This window comes from Cervus canadensis, chromosome 11, assembly GCF_019320065.1.
Source record: "Cervus canadensis isolate Bull #8, Minnesota chromosome 11, ASM1932006v1, whole genome shotgun sequence".
NCBI classification, from domain to species: Eukaryota; Metazoa; Chordata; class Mammalia; order Artiodactyla; family Cervidae; genus Cervus; species Cervus canadensis.
This window is the reverse complement of record NC_057396.1, coordinates 40,561,047-40,581,622: the sequence shown is the minus strand read 5'-3', so window position 1 is coordinate 40,581,622 and position 20,576 is coordinate 40,561,047. Positions and strand designations below refer to the sequence as shown.

At 36.7% G+C, this 20,576-nt stretch overlaps 1 protein-coding gene across 6 annotated transcripts in view; it reads right to left on the bottom strand.

Annotated features, from left to right (window-relative positions):
• Positions 1-20,576, bottom strand: part of STK33 (serine/threonine kinase 33) — a 186,966-nt gene that overhangs the window by 5,870 nt on the left and 160,520 nt on the right. For all 6 annotated transcript variants that reach the window (XM_043482774.1, XM_043482770.1, XM_043482773.1 and 3 more), the window contains one exon: positions 14,130-14,327. In XM_043482774.1, coding sequence (XP_043338709.1) covers positions 14,130-14,327 — 198 coding nt within the window. The remainder of the gene's footprint in view (positions 1-14,129; positions 14,328-20,576) is intronic.

Sequence of the window (20,576 nt, the reverse complement as noted above, 5' to 3'; positions counted from 1 at the left end):
TGTCTCAGGAGACCTACGCAAGCAGGACGGGGGACCAGACACAGGGGTACAGATGCAGCGACTGCTTGTGTACATACAATGATCTGGGAAAGGCTTGTAAGCTTAATACTCTGGCTAACTGAAATTATACACAAGAGTTAATAATCAGGTTAACAATTTTCAAAGAATGTGAAAAGGTTACACGTAACACAAAACAAACCTCGTGTGTGTGTGTTGTTAGATTTTGTTTTTTTTTAATCACTCTTATGACACAAGTGACCATGTTCTATACATGGCTGTAGGCACTTCATATGTATTTGTCTGGTGAATAAGTGACCTCCCAGGGCTGCAGCAAAACCTCAGGTCACTTACGGATTTTTGGTACCTATATTTCAAGAAAGAGAAACTTTACCAGATGTTTGCTTATTGCAGACAACCCTTAAATATGTGCCTCTTCAGACCATCACTCATGTATGACTTTAATAAAATTTAATTTTAATAAATAAATAATAAATAAAAATATTAACATATTAAATAAAATATGTTAATTCTTAAGTTGGTAATTTTTGTACATTGAAAAATTAATTTGTATAAATTTGGACATGTAAAAAGGTCCTTTTCTGTTTAGATTCATTTTCTCAAGAAAATTTCTGGATTGCTTCTCTGTGTGATCTTTCAACGAACAGAAAATAATTAAAATGTGTTAGCGTTCAGGAATACAGGTTGTCTTCTCCTTGAAAACTCCTTACACTTAGCAACAGGCTAAGAGTATAACACCCACGATGTTCTAGGGACAGGCTGAAGAAAAGTTGCTTTGTTTAAAAAGTACAGAACTGGTCCCTAGCTTGGGCATTTAAATTCATAAAATTTTAAGTCACTTGACATACACATTCTCTTAAAAGGCGAATCTGAGTTTAACCTCTTTTTTGACATTTCCACCTCTTGAGTTACCATCTAAGTAGTTGAAGAAATGCTTTTCAATGTGTCCACTGCAACTAATAATCTACAGAATAGAAATAGAGACAGTCATTTTCCCTTTAACATGTTTAATACTCATATCTGGTTTAACATTTTCATCCTTCTTCATTTTCCATTTGTTAAAGTACTCGAGTCATTAAAGTAGACTCAGAAGCTGAAGTCATCAGGAAGAAATACTCAGAAACAGCCTCCATGGGCAGGATTAGTGATATAAATATTGTCTCTCTCTTTTTTTTTTTCCAGAAACACTAGAGGTTCTGGTTTCTTCAGATAAGATATCTTAAGATAATGCCCAGAATTTCCTGGCAAAGTGGAAGGATAAAGGAAACTAAACCAAAATGTTTGGTTGCTTCAGGGTAGGAACATGGTATGTCTCAATTTCATTTAGAGCAAGATGAGAAAATCATATTACTCAGCCACATTTATGTATTTTACTTATATATAATTTTAGTAAATTATTTTTTAAAAAGGTAGTACATGCGCATGATTTAATATCCATAGCATTCAAAATCTCCTCCTTGCTCCCCAGTTAACTCAGCTCTGCCTCCCATTGGAGACAATGAATAACTGTCAATTTACAGTGCACGTTCCCAGAGAAATTTTATGGAACTTCAAGCAAGTATTAGGTGGAACCAAGTGGAATTGGTCATTATTTTTTCAGTCAAAACAGCTTAATAATGGCAATTTTATGTGGTTCAATCTAATCAATATATCAATGCACTTTCTTCTCACTTTTTAAAACAAATGGGTAGCCCACTGTAAACAGTCTTTAAACCTTGATATTTTTAAACTAACAACAGTCTTGAACATCATTCCATGTCAATACATAAAAGAGGTCTCATTCTTCTTTCAGCATATGCAGTGTTCTCATGTCTGAATGTACCATAATTTATTTAGTCAGTTTCTTGGTAATGGACATTCAGGTTATTTCTAATCTTAACTGATAAAAATAATGCTTCTGTGAATAATCTGGTACTTGTGTCATTGTGTACATGTGTAAGTATATCTACAGGATATATATTTTAGAAGTAGAACTTCTGGGTCATAAGTTGTATGGATTTGTAATTTTGAGAGACATCATCATATTGCCTTCTGTTGTAGTTGTACCACCTTATACACTTACAGAAACATTATGAGTACCTATTTTCTTATTTCTTTTTCAATTTGGTATCAAAAACTGATGAAAACTAATACAGCCAACCATAATTTTTGGTTATTATGACCTTATTTTTATGTTTTTGCTTTGCTTGTTTTTTTAATTGAAGTGTAGTTAATTTGGGCTTCCCTGGTGGCTCAGTGGTAAAGAATCCGCCTGCAATACAGGAGACGTGGGTTCGATCCCTGGGTCAGGAAGATCCTCTGGAGAAGGAACTGGCAAGCCACTCCAGTATTCTTGCCTGAGAAATCCCATGGACAGAGGAGCCTGGTGGGCTGCAGTCCATGGGGTCACAAAGAGTCAGATACAAATTAGCAATTAAACAACTACAATAATAGTTAATTTACAATGCTAGGTTAGTTTCACATATACAGCAAAGTGATTCAGTTCTATATATATTCTTTTTCAGATTCTTTTCCTTTATAGATATTGAGAATAGTTTCCAGTACTATACAATAGGTCCTTGTTGCTTACCTATTTTATTAGTAGTATGAATATATTAATCAAAACCTCCTAACTTATCTCTTCCCTGCTCCTGGCATCCCCTTTGGCAACTCCAAGTTTGTTTTCTATGTCTGTGAGTTTATTTGTGTTTTGTAAATAAGTCCATCTGTATAATTTTATAGATTCCACATATAAAAAATATTATATTATGATATTTGTCTTTCTCTGACTTACTTCATTTAATATGATAATCTCTAGGTTCATCCATGTTGCCACATATGGCATTATCTCATTCTTTTTATAGCTGAGTAATATTCATATATACATATATGACACATTTTATTTATTCATTCATCTGCTGATGGACATTTAGGTTGCTTCCATGTATTGGCTATTTTAAATCATGCTGTTACGAATAAAGGGTGCATGTATCTTTTTAAATTACTGTTTTCTCCGCAAATATGCCCAGGAGTGGAATTGCAGGATCATATGGTAACTAAAAAAATAAAAAAAAAAATAAAAAAGAAAAGAAACCTCCATAGTGGCTGCAGCAATTTACATTCCTACAAACTGGGAGGGTTCCTTTTTATCCACATTGTCTCCAGCATTTATTATTTGTAGATTTTTTTAATGATAGCCATCTGACTAGTGTGTTTTTGTAGCTTTAATTTGCATTTCTCTAAGAATTAGCGATACTGAGTATCTTTTCATGTGCCTTTGGTCATCTATATGTCTTCTTAGGAGAAATGTCTACTTTTTGATTGGGTTCTTTGACTTTTGGATATTAAGCTGTATGAGCTGTTTGTATATTTTGGAAGTGAATCCCTTGTTGGTAGCATTATTTGAAAATATTTTTATTCAACCACATTTTAACTGAGCTTCAAAATCAGCCTGAAACTGGCTGCATGAAAACAAATCACAATGTTTGTTTATCCTTTACTCCCTGGTAACGTCAACGCAAATCTATTACCTTTATGCAAATATTTATTGCAAATGCTTAAAAACTTTTGTGTGGTATGTGTATACCTTGTAAAATGTTATGTGTGTATGTACTTTACCATTTCTCTTTGCTAATCTGAAGTTGCATTAAATTTAGGATGCCATTGTTTAGGAATCAGAATCATTAGAGCTTTCCTAAAGACAGCCTTCCTTCTTAAACATCCCCTCACTGAAACTGTTCTCTGATGCTAACAAAAACATGGATGCAGGCTGGCCCACATGGTGCACTTCAGGCCAAGCTATAGATTTCTTCACCAAAAGCCAAGCATCTTATCTCCTTGGAATATAAATAACCAAAGCAAATTCCAACTTCTATGCTTTTCTCTAGGATTTTTGAAGGTTTCTTTTGTAGGTTACAGGTTATCTAAAATTTAAGTTTCTCTTTTTCTTCTCTCATAGTTGATAGGATTCTTCAGGGATCTATGCTATAACTGATGCAATTTTATAGTTTTTTATGTTTTGTAAGTAATAGAACAGAGAAATGGAAAGTGAAATTTCTATAGCCAAGGCTAGAAGTTACTAAGATCTTCCAGGTCATGAAAGGCACATAGAAGGTGATGAACTCCCATAAGATTGTACAAAGGGGGAGAAATATGAGAGATGAATCTCCATATTCATTTCTAGGGGGAAAGAGTCTATCTAAATGATCATTATGAGATTGTTGGTCATAATAATTAGTCCAGAAGAACATCTAAAAGACACTACAGAATGTTCTCCAAGAGAGGATCTAAAAATCATTGCAAACTGCTCTAAAGATACTGGTGTACCATACCACTGCACAGTGACCAAAAGAACCTGGCTATCATCCGAAAGCATCTTAGAAATCAAAGAAAAAATTCTTCTATCCTTAGTTATCATGAAGAATTCATACCTGAAATTCTGCAACCAGTCTGAATAGATGCAAAGAGACCAGAGAAGGTTTACATACAGGCTATTGATGTGATAATGGATGGAAGTTTCTTTATAAGAGTTATTCAATCTAACTTTATAAAGAATAAGAGGAAATATGCTGTCTAGCACTGTGGAGCTAGACAGCGTCTCGAGTGCTGCAGTCAGGATGGTTACAGCAGGGGCGCACCTAAGCAGGCAGCATCTCAATTGTTCTGCATCTTCGGTGAACTCTTACTGTTCAGGACTGCAGAAGAACAGTCATTCCTGCTCGAGGTAGAATGATGGATAAGATAACCTTATATGGTTCCCCCCACCCAAGTTCTATTTTTCAGTAATCCAGCACCATGGGCCTGATTTCTCCAGATCATATTATTAATCTTGAAAAGGGGGCTCCATGTGTGCAAAGTGATATATATAACAAGAAAACTGGGCTAAGCGCACATATTTCATTATTCACTGGCATAACTTTAACCTGATAAACTCATCTGGTTATAATACATGCAAAACCTGTAAGCTCTAGGCATATCCTTGAAGTTAATACCAGTACACGATTACTAGAAACTGTTACCATTTCTCTGAATTTTGAGTAAAATACATGCTATTTAAGTAAAGTGGTTTATCACCATAGCAACCATTTCTAGAGTCACACATTTAAATTATAGGCCTGCACAAGGTCCAAGTGACAGAATATTCTGATATAAGTTTTCAGCTACAGTTTTACTATCTCTCACATTCCTGTGCTTTTCAAAAGGAAGAAGGAAGGGAAAGAAAAGCAAAGGGAAGAAGAGAAATTGAATTCCAAATATATATCAATATATTTCTTATATAAGGCTACTCACATAAAGAGCAAAGCTAGTGGAGGTGATGGAATTCCAGCTGAGCTATTTCAAATCCTAAAAAATGATGCTGTTAAGTGTTCCACTCCATATGCCAGCAAATTTGGAAAACTCAGCAGTGGCCACAGGACTGGAAAAGGTGAGTTTTCATTCCAATCCCAAAGAAGAGCAATGCTAAAGAATGTTCAAACTACAGTACAACTGAGCTCATTTCACATGCTAGCAAGGTAATGCTCAAAATCCTTCAAGCAAGGCTTTAATAGTATGTGAACCAAGAATTTCCAGATGTACAAGCTGGATTTAGAAAAGACAGAGGAACCAGAGATCAAATTGCCAACATCTGATGGATAATAGAAAAAGCAAAGGAATTCCAGAAAAACATCTACTTCTTCATTGACTATACTAAAGCCTTTGACAGTGTGGATCACAACAAACTGTGTAAAATTCTTAAAGAGACAGGAATACCAGACTACCTTACCTATTTCCTGAGAAACCTGTATGCAGGTCAAGAAGCAACAGTTAGAACCAGACATGGAACAACAGACGGTTTAAAATTAGGAAAGAAGTGTGTCAAGGCTGTATATTGTCACCCTGCTTTTTTAACTTTTATGCATCATGGCATCCAGTCCCATCACTTCATGGCATATAGATGGGGAAACAATGGAAACAGTGACAGACTATTTTCTTGGGCTCCAAAATCACTGCAGATGGTGGCTGCAGCCATGAAATTAAAAGATGCTTGCTCCTTGGAAGAAAAGCTATGACCAACCTAGACAGCCTATTAAAAAGTAGAGACATTACTTTGCTGACAAAGGTCCGTCTAGTCAAAGCCATGATTTTTCCAGTAGTCATGTATGGATGTGAGAGCTGGACCATAAAGAAGGCTGAGTGCCAAAGAACTGATGTTTTCAAATTGTGGTGTTAGAAAAGACTCTTGAGAGTCCCTTGGACAGCAAAGAGATCAAACCAGTCAATCCTAAAGGAAATCAACCCTGAATATTCATTAGAAGTACTGATGCTGAAGCTAAAGCTCCAATACTTTGGCCAACTGATGCAAAGAACCAACTCAAAGGAAAAGACCCTGATTCTGGGAAAGATTGAGGGCAGGAGGAGAAGGGGATGACAGAGGACGAGATGGTTGGATAGCATCACTGACTCAATGGACATGAGTTTGAGCAAACTCCAGAAAACAGTGAAGGACAGGGAAGCCTGGCCTGCTGCAGTTCAAGGGACTGCAAAGCATGAGACACAACTGAGCAACTAGCACTTTCACTTTTCATAGCGCAATATGCTGGTAAAAATTCTCTCATCTTTTACACAGTTGAAAACTTTTTAAAATTTTATGTTTATCTTTGAAGGAAAATATCAGCAGATATAGAATTCCAAGTTGACAGGCTTCTTGTTTTATATTATTTTCCACTTAGCAGTTTAACAATGTTGTTCCACTATCTTCTGGCTTCCATTATTTCTGTTGATATGTCAAAATTGCTCCTTTGATGGTAATGTGCCTCCTCCCTCTACTCTAGATGCTTTCACAATTTTCTCTCTCTGATCTAAAGAACTAATGGGCAGAATTCAAAGCAACCACAGATGCCAAAGAGTAGTGAGAGAATTCCTAAAGCAGATAGCCAGAGAAAGAGAATCTTATATTCCATTCACCTAAGATAAATGAACCAATCTAAGATTTGAACTGCTAAGAAACAATTTTCAGTTTTTATCCAATCAACTAAATACCTGCTAAAACAGAAATGTCAACACTTTTTGAAGGAACACAGTTGAATTCAGAGTTAATACAACACAACATTTCCAATGTCCAGGATACAATCCAAAATTACTTAACAGAAATAACAATCAATAGAGACAGATTCTGAGATGAACCCAGATACTGGAATTAGCAAACAGGTGATTATCATTACTATTATCAATAATGTAAAGTGAAAAATTATATTATAAATAAAATAGGTCTCCATAGAAAAACAAATAATAAAAAAGACCCAAATAATAATCTTAAAACAAAATATGGTATCTGAAATTAAGTATTAAACCAGACAGATTTAACAGGAAAATGGACACAACTGAGGAAAGAGTAAACCTGAAGATAGATCAATAGAGTGTATCCAATTTAAAGAACAGATTGAAAAAAATGAACACAGCCTTGGAGGCTTACTGAACAATATCAAATGGTCTAACATATGAGCAATTAAGAGTATCAGAAAAAAGAAGAAAGTGCTTACAAAATTTCCCAAACTTAGCAAAAGACAGAAATACAGATCCAAGAAGTTCAGCAAATCCCAAGCAAGATAAACGTGAAGAACACGTCTAAGCAATATGACTCAAATTGCTGAAAACCAAAGATAAAGAGAGAATCCTGAAAACATTCAGAGAAAAGCGACACATTACATACAGGAAAAGAACACTTCAAATTACCAATGACTCCTTATCAGAGAATTCGACGCCAGAAGGCAGAAGAAGAACATCTTTAAAGTGTGGACCAAAATTACCTGTCAAACTAGAACTCTGTAAACAGAGAAAATGTCCTTCAAAAATTAAGACAAAATAAAGACATCTTTAGATAAAAGAAAACTGAGAGCAGACGTTCAATACAAGAAATGCAAAGGAAGTTCATCAGGCTGAAGAGAAACAATACTAGATGGAAGCATAGATTTTCTGAAAGGAAAGAAAAGCATCAGAAATGGTAAGTATCTGGGTAAATATAAAAGACAATTTTCCTTTTAATTTCTTGGAAATAAGACTATTCAAAGCAAAAGTTAAAACACTGTTTTGTAGGGTTGATAATTACATATATGTAATACATGAGACAATTATAGCACAAAGGTAGGATAAGAGATGAATGGACCCAAATTAATACATTTGCAATTGAAGCAGTGTTTTTACAACCCAACCCAATGGGTTGGTTCTCCATCGGGAAAAATATACATAGCATATACTAACAGTTATAATCTCTAAGGGGAGCTGAGCAAAAGCCAGGTTTGGGAGAGCAGGGAAATGATTTGAAAAGATTCACTAATATGTCCCTTCAATCATAAAAGTCTGGCTAAATCTGTGGTGAAACCCAAGCCTTACATAGGAGATTCTAATAGAAGAGAAGTAGGGACAAAAGCCTTGTTGTTTATGGAAGCCTGCGAATCCAAACTAGCAAGTGGCTTTGCTGACAGCATTAGATCAAAGAACAACAGGCTAAAATTCATGATAGCACAATTAATTATTTGTACCTGTATTAGTCAGCTATTGCTACAGCTATGCTGCTGTGTTTGGGAGGTCTCTAGGTCCTATGATTCACTATGAAGACTCACAGAAATCAGCATAGAGCTGTACTCATTGCTATGATTTATTATAGTGAGAGGATGCGGAGCACTATTAGGAAGTAAAAAGACCATTGAGGAGAAGTCCAGTGGAAACTATGTTCAAGCTTCTAAGAGTCCTCTCCCAGGAGTCACACAGGATGCACTTAATTACCCCAGCAACAAGTTGTGACAACACATGTGAAAGGCTGCCAACCAGGGAAGCTCAGAGAGACTCAACACCCAGCGTTTTTATTGGTAGCTGACCATGGGGGCATTCTCTGCCTAGCACCTACCAAAATCCCAGACTTCCAGAGGGAAAGCAGGTGGTCAGCATTAACTGTATTGTTGGTAAGGTTTAGGCACAATTAATCATTCTTATCAGTTAATAGTAGCTGTCCCAAAATCTAAGTTCCCAAAAGCTAGCCAAGGGCTAACCTTGAAAACAGGCCTTTTCAAAGATAGCAGCTTAGGCTTGCTGTGTTAACTCTTTTCTATACAACTACATAACAAAGAACTAGAAAAGTCTCAGTATGTTAAAACAATGAACATTAATTTTCATTTGGAGGTGCTAGGCTGGACTTCAGGTTTTGTATTGGGTTCCAAGTCTGTTCCACAGACCTTCATAATCCCAAGAACTGTGGCTTCTATAGTCATGTTCTTCTCATGGCAGGTGGCCAAAATACAAGAGAGCAAGCTAAATCATGCAAACACTTTTATGGTCTCTGCTTATAGCACACCTCAACATTCTGTTTGCTAAAGTCAATAATATAGCTAAGACCAACATTAGTGAGATGAGAAAATATCCATCTACTCTAATAGGGAGAAACAGGTAGGAATGTACATATTCCTTACAGAGAGGTTTTAAATAATTGGGAAAAACAATCCAACCTACCACAGTGCCTTAGGGATCTTGCCAAACTGAGAGGGCAGGTGAGGCTGGAAGCATCACCTGATCACCTTTGAAAATGATATTTCTTAGTTTGTTCATTAGTTTAGGCCCACACCTCTGCCCAAAGGAGCCTTAAAGCAGACAAGAAAGAACATGCAATTTTAGCAATATTCTAAGCAAGCTCTTTGAAGTGAGAGTGTCAGTCTCTCAGTCATGTCTGGCTCTTTAAGACCCCATGGATTGCAGCCCGTCAGTCCATGGGATTCTCCAGGCAAGAATATTGGATTGGGTTGCCATTCTCTTCTCCAGGGCCTCTTCCCAATCCAGGATCGAACCTAGGTCTCCCACATTGCAGGCAGATTCTTTACCATCTGAGCCACATGGAAGCCATCATGGTTTTTAGCAAAATAATAATAAAATTAATAATAGCTAACATTAATGCATGCTTACCATATGTCAAGAGTATTATATGCATGATTTCATTTATCCCTTGGTTGACATCATTATTATTCCCATGTTAGATATGAGGAAACAGAGGCCAAGAGACTTGCCCAAGGTCCTAAAGCTTGTAAGTGGTGAAGCCAGGATTTGAATTGAGGCAGCCCAGATCTAGAATCTGTGCTTTTAACCAGTAGGACACTGTAAATGGAATGCTTTGGCACACATGCCAGATTACAGTGCTTCTGTAATGGAATATAAAAGTGTGCCCAAAACATGGAAGAACCACAAAATCTGCACATGATTCACAGGGGTTCAGGGAACTAAGATTTAATTTGTAAGAACAGAAATTTTTATCCTACAGTACTAAAATACTAAGAAAACTTGACTTTTTCTTCAGAGCAACAGGTCAATATACCACAAAGTTCAACTGTTTAATTTCAATCTTATTTAAATTCAAATATTCTTTGTCTTTTAAGAACTGATAATGAACACATTGCATTGCTCAAAATAACCTTTCAAAGTTGCTAAGACACCTTGCCTTTCTATTTTCTAGACTGGATAAAAAAATCTGATACACGTACCATTTCCTTGATTCTATAAAGTCCATGTTTTCAGTCAAGAAAAATGATCACAAAAATTTTCCATTTTCACTAAATAAGTATATTCAAGACTGTGTTCAGTAAACAAATTAACAGCTAAGAAGTTTCTTCTTTATTAAGGGAGAATTCTATAATGCAAATATACTTTTGCTACATGCAGAGTTGCTAGTCCCTCCCTCTATGGTTATGGGGCTGTGCATTTTAATTACAGGCCTTCATTTCTCTTTGATTGTTTTTTGAGCTTAATGAACAATGAAAGTAGTGTACTGCTTATCAGAAATCACTAAGGACTGAACGCGAAAAGGCATGTTCTTACAACAAGCAATAGTCTGCCAAGTGTCTCGTCTGAAGATGAGTCAATGCTGCTATAGGAGTTAAACTCTGGGTCTGCCTGATAGAGCAGATTAAGAACCCACTGTGGGGAATTTAGAGGGTTCCCAATAACACAAAATACTTTCTAGATGTACTCAGGCTGTAAAATACAAGATATATGAGAGAACAGTTCTATCTTCAAAAAAATACACCTACCAAAAACAAACTAAAGGTTGAAAATGAAAATTTAAAAAATGGACATTGCCAAATGCCAACTGTTTGAAAATAAGGTTGAAATGGTGAAGTATAATATCTTCAGCCAAACATGAACAATCAGGAGATACACACTGTATTTTTCCATAATGCCCAGGGCATTTGGAAATAAGGAAGAGTTACCCAGAGAAAGAGGAAGGTGCTTAGTTCAAGTGTTTTGTTTTTGTTTTTAAATAATTCCTCATTTATTCTGCTAGTTTTCCAAGCACTTTGCCACTTATCTAAAAAGTGTGAGAATTACAAAATCAGGAGCTCTAAATGGATTTATCAGATTCTCCAGAAGAGAGAACAGTGATACTATGGAAAGCAGGATCTGTGGCAACCTGCATTTACAGTAAAGCCAAACTTCAAAAATTTTAATGGAAAAAGAATCATATACATCTCTTTATAGTAAGTGTAAATATTTATCATATCAAATTATCCATATAATCTAATTTTAACAAATGAATTTTTCCCATGGGAAATATTTCAGTATTATTAGAATGATTTTTAATAAAATTAAAGTTTCACTCTTAAGGATACTAGTTACTATATGAATCCTGCGCGGACTCAAGACTAAACGGCCAATCCTATTTTCAGTTATCACTTTAGATCTTATACTCTACTATTTGCTGTTAATGAAGATTTGGGGGGAAAAAAAGAAGTAATTTCTTAAACTCAACTTCAAAGTAATTAACAAAGTGCATATTTATTCATAAAAATCCATGAAAAAGCTTAATATACAAGAGAAGACTTTCTTTTAAGGGGTAACACTCTTCAAAAAAACTCCCAAATAAGGTAAGGTATTCCTCCCAAGATGTCACAGCCAAAACCTAAGCACAGGAAAGTCCTTAAAGGACATCCAGGGCAAACGCCTACCCATTATGTAGAAATTCCTGGCACAGCATTTATAACAAGTAGTTTTCCAGAGTTTGTATGAATGCTTTCAATGGCTGAAAGGTGAGATTTACTATCCACAGTCCTGCCTGTGCTACTGCAGGTGAGCTCTGATTGTGGAAAAGTTCTTGTTGCTAAGTAGAAATGTATATTCTTAAATTTTCAATCCACTGAGTCTAGTTCTAGCATCCATAAGCACCTCAAATTTCAATCCTTCTGTTCCCTAATTGGAAGTAGCTGAGAACACCACACTGAGAACATCACGGCAAGTGTTATCCCTCTACTCTGACTCAAAGAGAGCGTAGGAGGAGAGCAGAGACGTGACAGAGCAATGAGAAAGGAGATGGAAGACGACCAAACATTTGGTTTACAAGGAAATTTTATGTTCAGATCAGTGAACATAGATATAATCCAAGACTACAAAAGGTAATGTGTGTATGCATGGATTTGTGTTTGTATATATATGAGTATATACATATATAAATATACTTGTATATATGCATATATGTAGATATATACACATATACAAGCTTCCCTGGTGGCTCAGTTGGTAAAGAATCCGTCTGCGATACACGAGACTGCCTGCAAGAGACCTGGGTTTGATCCCTGGGTCAGGAAGATCCTCTGGAGAAGGAAATGGCAACCCACTCCAGTAATCTTGGTTGGGATATCCCATGGACAAAGGAGCCTGGTGGGCTACAATCCATGGGGTTACAAGAGTCAGACATGACTTAGCAACTAAAACATCACTACCGTGTGTGAGTATATTATTGTTGATGCATGTATGTAATACGTAATGTATGTGTATGAGAGTGTGTGAGTGTATGTGTGTATGTATATATGTGTGAGTATGTTTATGTATGTGTGTGTGCGCATGTATGTGTGTATAAAATTCTAAGTCAGCTAACAAGAAATTTTTCAAACTATGTTCAACGAGGAAATGCAAACATGGGTTTTTAGGATGCTATTTTTAACAAGAATACCAAATACACACAGCTGCTGAGCACTGCAGGAGTTGTTGACAGACTGGAGAAGGTGAAAGGGATTCAATAACCTTATGTTTACATTACATAAAAATATAGCTATTTCAAAATGTCTAAGTAATTAAATGTTAAGCCTATTATCTAGACATTTGCTATCAACTAGATGAAGAAGTTCCCAATGAGTAAATAAAAATCAACCAGATCACTCTACTGGGTCTCTTTCCTCAACTTTCTGACAGAATTCGTGGCAGGGCAGGTACAGGCAGCCAGGCTGTACCTTCCTGACTGTGGATCAGGATTTACCCTCCAGTCCCTCTCTCCACTCTGCCGTCTCTAGGTCTCAGAGAACTGAAAAGCAGCAACTCCTCATAAGAAGTCTGGGGTGCCCAGAGGTAAATCTGGCCCCTGATGGCAAGATGTTCCATCATTAAAGAAGAGCTCAAATATGCTGATTAGACTTCAAGACAAGAATGAGAACAAACATACAGAAAGTTTTTCCTCAATTACAGAAACAAAAGAAAAGAGGATTTGGGTAAATTGTCAAGATATTGAATTAGCAGAATGCAATCTAGAATTAACCAAATGTTACTAAATTTTATTCACCAAAAAGAATAAAACTATATCTAATAAAGTAAGATAATAAGCCTATACAAACAATTTTAGGTATCATAAAATTGGAAATGACTAACTAATGTAATAGTAATTTTTGAAGTAATACATAAACCCATTCCAAATTGTATAGCCTGGTAAAATACATACATTATTCATTGTGACCCATTAGCCAAATCTAGCACACCACCTGTCTCTGTAAAGTTTCGCTGGAATATTCAGTTGTTGTCTATCCCTGTGTTCATGCTATAACATCAGCGTTGAGAAGTTGTGACAGAGACTATTATGGCCTAAAATATTCACTATTTGTTACAGGAAAAGTTTGCAGACCCCTCCCCTATATAATCACGGATCTTAAAATAAGCATCTAGCCCACATCACTAAATCATGCTAGTTTCAAGCTTTACTTTCTTTATCATGCAAGCCTCTTTTGTTACAAACCATTACAATCCAACAATAAAAAAGAGTTGCAAAAATGTTCCAAGTGTTGTGAAGGTATTTTACAGTTTGGAGAAATGAAACAATTGTTTTTCCTACTTGTTTTGTTGGTTCTTCCTACCTGTTTTCCTTCCTCTTCATCTGAAGAGTTACTGACATTATGGACATTTCTGCTGGCTTGGTACACTTTCAAATCCTCTTGACCAGACCCGCTGTCTCTTTGGTCTGTTGTGCTTTCCTCATCACTTTCTGGGTTATTTTTCCATTCCTTCATCATTTCTAACACATTGGTTGGTCTCGCTGAAGAAAGTGTATTGCCCTAATATAAATGATGAATTTTTGGTTATAAACAGTTAAAAAATTGAAGACTCTTACATATTTTAGTAATATAATCTCACAAATTCATTAAGTCACATGGAAAAATTATAATGTTGAATAAATAGCAAAACTTCTGATGCCCTTTTGAGAATACTCCTTGAGCTGACATGTCTCAGACCTCTTCACTAATACTTTTTACAATATACCAAAATTTAGGGGTGGGAGAATATTCAGTTTTAAAAGAATAATACAGTTCATCGCAGTACTGTTTACAATAGCCAGGACATGGAAGCAACCTAGATGCCCATCAGCAGATGAATGGATAAGGAAGCTATGGTACATATACATTATGGAATATTACTCGGCCATTAAAAAGAATTCATTTGAATCAGTTCTAATGAGATGGATGAAACTGGAGCCCATTATACAGAGTGAAGTAAGTCAGAAAGATAAAGACCAATACAGTATACTAATGCACATATATGGAATTTAAAAAGATGGTAACGATAACCCTATATGCAAAACAGAAAAAGAGACACAGACGTATAGAACAGACTTCTGGACTCTGTGGGAGAAGGCGAGGGTGGGATGTTCAGAGAGAATAGCATTGAAACAAGTATACTATCAAGGGTGAAACAGATCACCAGCCCAGGTTGGATGCATGAGACAAGTGCTCAGGGCTGGTGCACTGGGAAGACACAGCGGGATGGGATGGAGTGGGAAGCGGGAGGGGGAATCGGGATGGCGAACACATGTAAATCCGTGGCTGATTCATGTCAATGTATGGCAAAAACCACTACAATATTGTAAAGTAATTAGCCTCCAACTAATAAAAATAAATGGAAAAAAAAAGAATAATACAGCATGCTTGTGCAAAAGACCACTAGATAGGGCAAGTCCTTGGAATACAAAGACCCCCTTACAGCTCTGTTCTTAGAAAATTAATAGAGAAACTGAAAGAATGAAAGAAGTTGTCCAAAGTCTACTGGGTCCAACACTAAGCGTAAGCCTGTGTGTACGTGTGTGTTAGTTGCTCAGTCATGTCCGACTCTGCGACCCCATAGACTGTAGCCCACCAGACTCCTCTGACCATGGAACTCTCCAGGCCAGAATACTGGAATGGGTTGCCATTCCCTTCTCTAGGGGATCTTCCCTACGCAGGGATTGAACCTGGGTCTCCTGCACTGCAGGCAGATTCTTTACCCTCTGAGTTACCAGGGAAGCCCTATGGGTAAGTCTACATAACTTCAAAATGTCTAGGTAAAAAATCTAAGTTCAGCTGATTAGTCTGGTATTGTATCCAAGAATAAAGATGTTTGACTTGAAAGCTCTTAGTTGACTGGAAGATTTTGATATAATGTGATCATTTGATTATAATGTATTCTATGCACTGTTTAATTCCAGATGTGAGTAGCTCATACGAAAATTAACCACTTAATATTAGCTATATTTTTCTCAAATAAAATATTCCATCTAATGCAAGGAAATGCATGAATGCAGTCTCACAGGGCTCCTGCTAGATTAGATATACCTTAAATATTTTTGCTCCTAATGCAGACTAGTAGAGAAAGTCTGGACAAGAAGTTTGGATCACATTTAGATTAAAAACAGGAAGTTTAGGCATGAGCACAACTATGGAGTGATTCTAAATTAATTTGACATGTGAATGGATTGAAGCATTAAGCAACAGGGATACAGAGTAGTAAACAGCCAGGCACTTTAACGGCAGCCATCTGAGTACACTGTGGAGGATTTGCACAGCTTAATAAATTCCGGGTTAAAGACACAGACAAATACAAAGCATGGAATAGTAGTAACTAAATGACGATCATTATGTAATTCACTCCCTGCAGTTCTTCAACGTTATCCTTTTTAAAGAAGATCTATATTCTTACCACTTTCACAGCATCCTACTTTTGGTTGCATTTCTGCAGCCTCTACCCATTTACTCCCAGAATACCCTTACCATGCCTTCTGCCAACCCCTAGCCTACACTTCTTTCGAGGCTTAAGTTCTCTGTTAAGTATCCCAGAACTTCCAAAGATGTCATCAACTTAAATGAAGCACAGATGAAGACTCAGAGGCCAAAAAGGAATTGAAATTGTTTAGAACAGTAGATAGTCTCGGAGCTCTCATCTGAATGATTTCTGATCTCCAAGGTTCTGTCAACAGCCCTGCTTTACCAATGATTCATCTGGCCTCTAGTATAACTTCCTGGCTTCATTGCAACCTTGAACACTAATCACAGTGTCCAGGCTCCTAGAATACCAGTACACACAACTTTGCCTTGAACTTCAATCTCTCATTAGAAAACAGAGATAATCTGACACATCTAGGTCTGTAATCCTAGTCCTCAACTGCCCTTCCCTGATAAACTCTCCACAAGTTAACTCTCTGGATCCACAGAAGTTATTGATGGTGCTTACCCAACATTCCTGTCTTCAAGGCACATACTAGAATCTTGCCTCTCTACTTCTTTTGGGACATGACCATATGACTTGTTTTGACCAGTGAAAATGTGATTTGAAATAGTGTGTATCACTTCTAGATAGAAACTTTGAAAGCTTGTGGTTCACATGTTCTCAATACCTGCATTAGTCACAACAGAAGCACAGCCTGGGTACCTGAGTGAAGACAAAGTGAAACGGAACTTGCTTCCCTCCTTCAAGCCAATGTGCCATGGAAGGCGTCAAGAACACTGAGATTTGGGAGTTGTTTGTTACCACAGCATAATCTGGCCTGTCCTGATATAGGTAGATAGAAGATTAAAATTTACATTCTGTGAGTCACCTCCAAAAAGTGCAAAAGAATGAGCTCACTGTACAATCAGCATACCCAACAAAACTGTAATTACTACAGAAATCATATGCAATCAGTACCATGTGATAGCCAATTTATTTAGGCAGTATTGGCTTCGCACAGCCCTGATATGCATGAATTTCAGTCATCATGAATTTGTTAAATAGTATCAGTCACCCAGCAACACTGTTCAAATTTTAGTCACTATGGTACATTAACTATCATTGCATAAAGTTCAAACTTCACTGCGAGCTCTTCAATACACAATCACCATGTAAATTGCAGATATGCATCATTGTCAGTGACCAGTCATGTCTGTTGGTGACTGGACACCATCCATCTGCCACTCAGTTCACACACAGACAGCAATGTGTGCAGCTGTGTTGCTTCCTTGTCTCCCAGGTAATTTGCCAACAAAGATGAAATTGCAACAAAGAAACTAAAGTGATAATACTGGAAGTAAAATCTGAATCAAACGTAAATGGGTAACAGAAGAAATAGCTGACCATGAGAATGTTGACACTGTCACTGAAAGAATCCAGATGTGCAACCAAAGGAACTTAGTAAGGCAAATGAGGAAGGATGAAGATACTTCAGAGAATATGGTGCCCACAAAAAAAAACAAATTTAAAGAATTTTCAGAGATATTTCATGACATTGGAAGGACAAAGAATACCATGTTACAAGTTAATCCAAGCTTGTAAAACACTGTGACAATTTGCCAAGGCATAAAAAAGATATTTCCCTCTGTATTATAAGAAGGTAAGCATTCTTTAAACTAATCTTGATAAGTTTTTAACCAAAAAATAAGATACTTTAATTCTCAATATTTCTAATGTTTTAAATTACAGTGCAAAAAAAATAGCTTCACTTTTGTCTCATTCCCTATATTTATTTATAATTAACAGTTGCTGCTGCTGCTAAGTCACTTCAGTCATGTCCGACTCTGTACGACCCCATAGACGGCAGCCCACCAGGCTCCCCCGTCCCTGGGATTCTCCAGGCAAGAACACTGGAGTGGGCTGCCATTTCCTTCTCCAATGCATCAAAGTGAAAAGTGAAAGTGAAGTCGCTTAGTCGTGTCTGACTCTTAGCAACCCCATGGACTGAAGCCTACCAGGCTCCTCCGTCCATGGGATTTTCCAGGCAAGAGTACTGGAGTGGGGTGCCATTGCCTTCTCCAATTAACAGTTAGGGAGTTTTATAACATTTAACAAAAAGTTTAAAGGACATAGATCATAATTTTTCCATTGATTATTAAAATCATTTTTCACAGCTTCAATATACACTATTTTTATGGTTCTGCACTACTATGCAAAGCAAGAACTACCTGTACTATCTTGAACCTGCATTTCTAGCAATCTTTCAGATGCTTGATTTACATAGACACACACATACACACACACACACCCCCCCAAGAGCTTGGTGACTGACACGCTACAAGTCTAAAGTAGAGCACCTTTGTATTCAAATAAATGATCCTATTTCTTATTTCAAAGAGACTGGGAGAAGAGCAAAAGATCCAGAACAGGAACATTATCCCCTCAAAAACACTCTATAATTTATAAAATTTTAACTACTTGCTTCCTATATTTTCTTGTGATATCAAACAGGGCACAAACAGTGGTATGGACTCCACACTTTCCCTCTTGTCTAAAGCCCATCCAATAACTTACTAGACTCCCTGCTTCCTGCCTGCTAGCAGTTGAAGGAGAAATTGCATCAAATAGTTGCACTGATCAGATGAATAAATGGCCCAGGCTGCGTGTTATGAGCCTTCTAGGCTCAAGAGAAATTATACATGAATCAACCAAACAAAAATTGGTATAATTTTAGGGTAGACACTGCAGATTGTGGAGATACCTCACCATCAGAACAGTAACTTCTGAACTCCCTTTATTGGCTGTGTTCAGGGAGTCACGCCCCGAACTCATCAACCATGAAACAGCGAATGGCAAGAACGCAGCAGTAACAGACTGATAATCTGAGGCTCTCATAAGTAGAAAGCCAACCTTTTGGTTAACAAATTTCTACTTGTTTAACTAACAGCTTGAGATTACTTTATTTTGAAAAGCTAGAAAGCTGAACACTCAGAGGAGAAGTTTGGTCAAATACCAACACTTGGACTTAATACCTGAGTAGGCAGGTCCTACAAATACAGACCCAAGCATACATCATCATCTAACAAAATTTGCCTTTTCAAGGATAGAGCCTATCAGTATTTTGTAAATAATAACTATTTAATAAGTATTTTTAAATGAATGAATAATATGTATGAGTTGGGATAAGATGGTTTAAAACATAAAATAAGCTAAGCTAAAAGGAAACATTCTGGGACTTCAGAGTCTTTATTTTCTACTTTTCATAAATAGCTAGAGCACTTTACTTTGTAATGTTTTGAGGGATAAAATGTTTTCAACAGGAAAATGGATGCTGCTGCTGCTTAGCGGCTCAGTCGTGTCTGACTCCTTGCAACCCTATGCACTGTAAGCTGCGAGGCTCCTCTGTCCATGGGAGTCTCCAGGCAAGAATGCTGGAGTAGACTGGCATTCCCTTCTCCAGATCTTCCCGACCCAGGGATTGAGCCCAGGTCCTCCCACATCTCAGGCAGATTCTTTACCACCAGGAAAATGTAATAGTCACTTTATAAAAAAAGCACATAAAAGGATGCTCAATGAGTTACCAATTTATACCTAATAGATGGACATAAATTTAAGTTTGATGATTCTCTTGGTGAGGGTGTGGGGAAACAGGTTTCTCATTTACTTGCCTTTTATGCAAGGATTAGTCAGTAATAAACCATCAAAATGTGTAAAGCATACTCTCACAGACCAGTAGTTCAACTTTTAAGAATTTATCCTATATGCTGACACAGTATACAAACATATATTTACAAGAACATTTGTTGCACCACTGTTTGTAATAGAAAAGTCCTGAAACAGTTTAAATATTTCATATTCAGAAGGGAAAAATAATAGCGTATCCATGGTCTTGGATACAATGCTGCTTTTAAAAAATAAGGAAATCGTTCCAAAATACATTTGATGAAAAAGAAAAGTTTGCGTAATATAAATCCATTTGTGAAAAGTAGATACAAAAAAATATACAGAATGTATTTAAAAGAAGACATAAGAGATTTAACAATGGTTATCTTTAATAAGAGGGAATGAGGGAATAGAGGGAGGAAGTTATTTTTCCTGCTTTGTTTACCATTTAAATCATTTACCGAGGGTAATGGCCACTATTATATGACTAACAATTAATATAAATTATATAGGAAAAGAAATAGCATAAATCATAGGACAGACGGCACCCAATAAAATCACTAAACATGTCCTAATGGGTCTCAGTGAGTCCAAGGCAGCAGTGGAGAAAGGTAATAATGGATCACTAAAGTAAGCAAGTGCACCACTTAAAAGTTTTTCCTAACAGTCACCTCAGTGATTTTGTT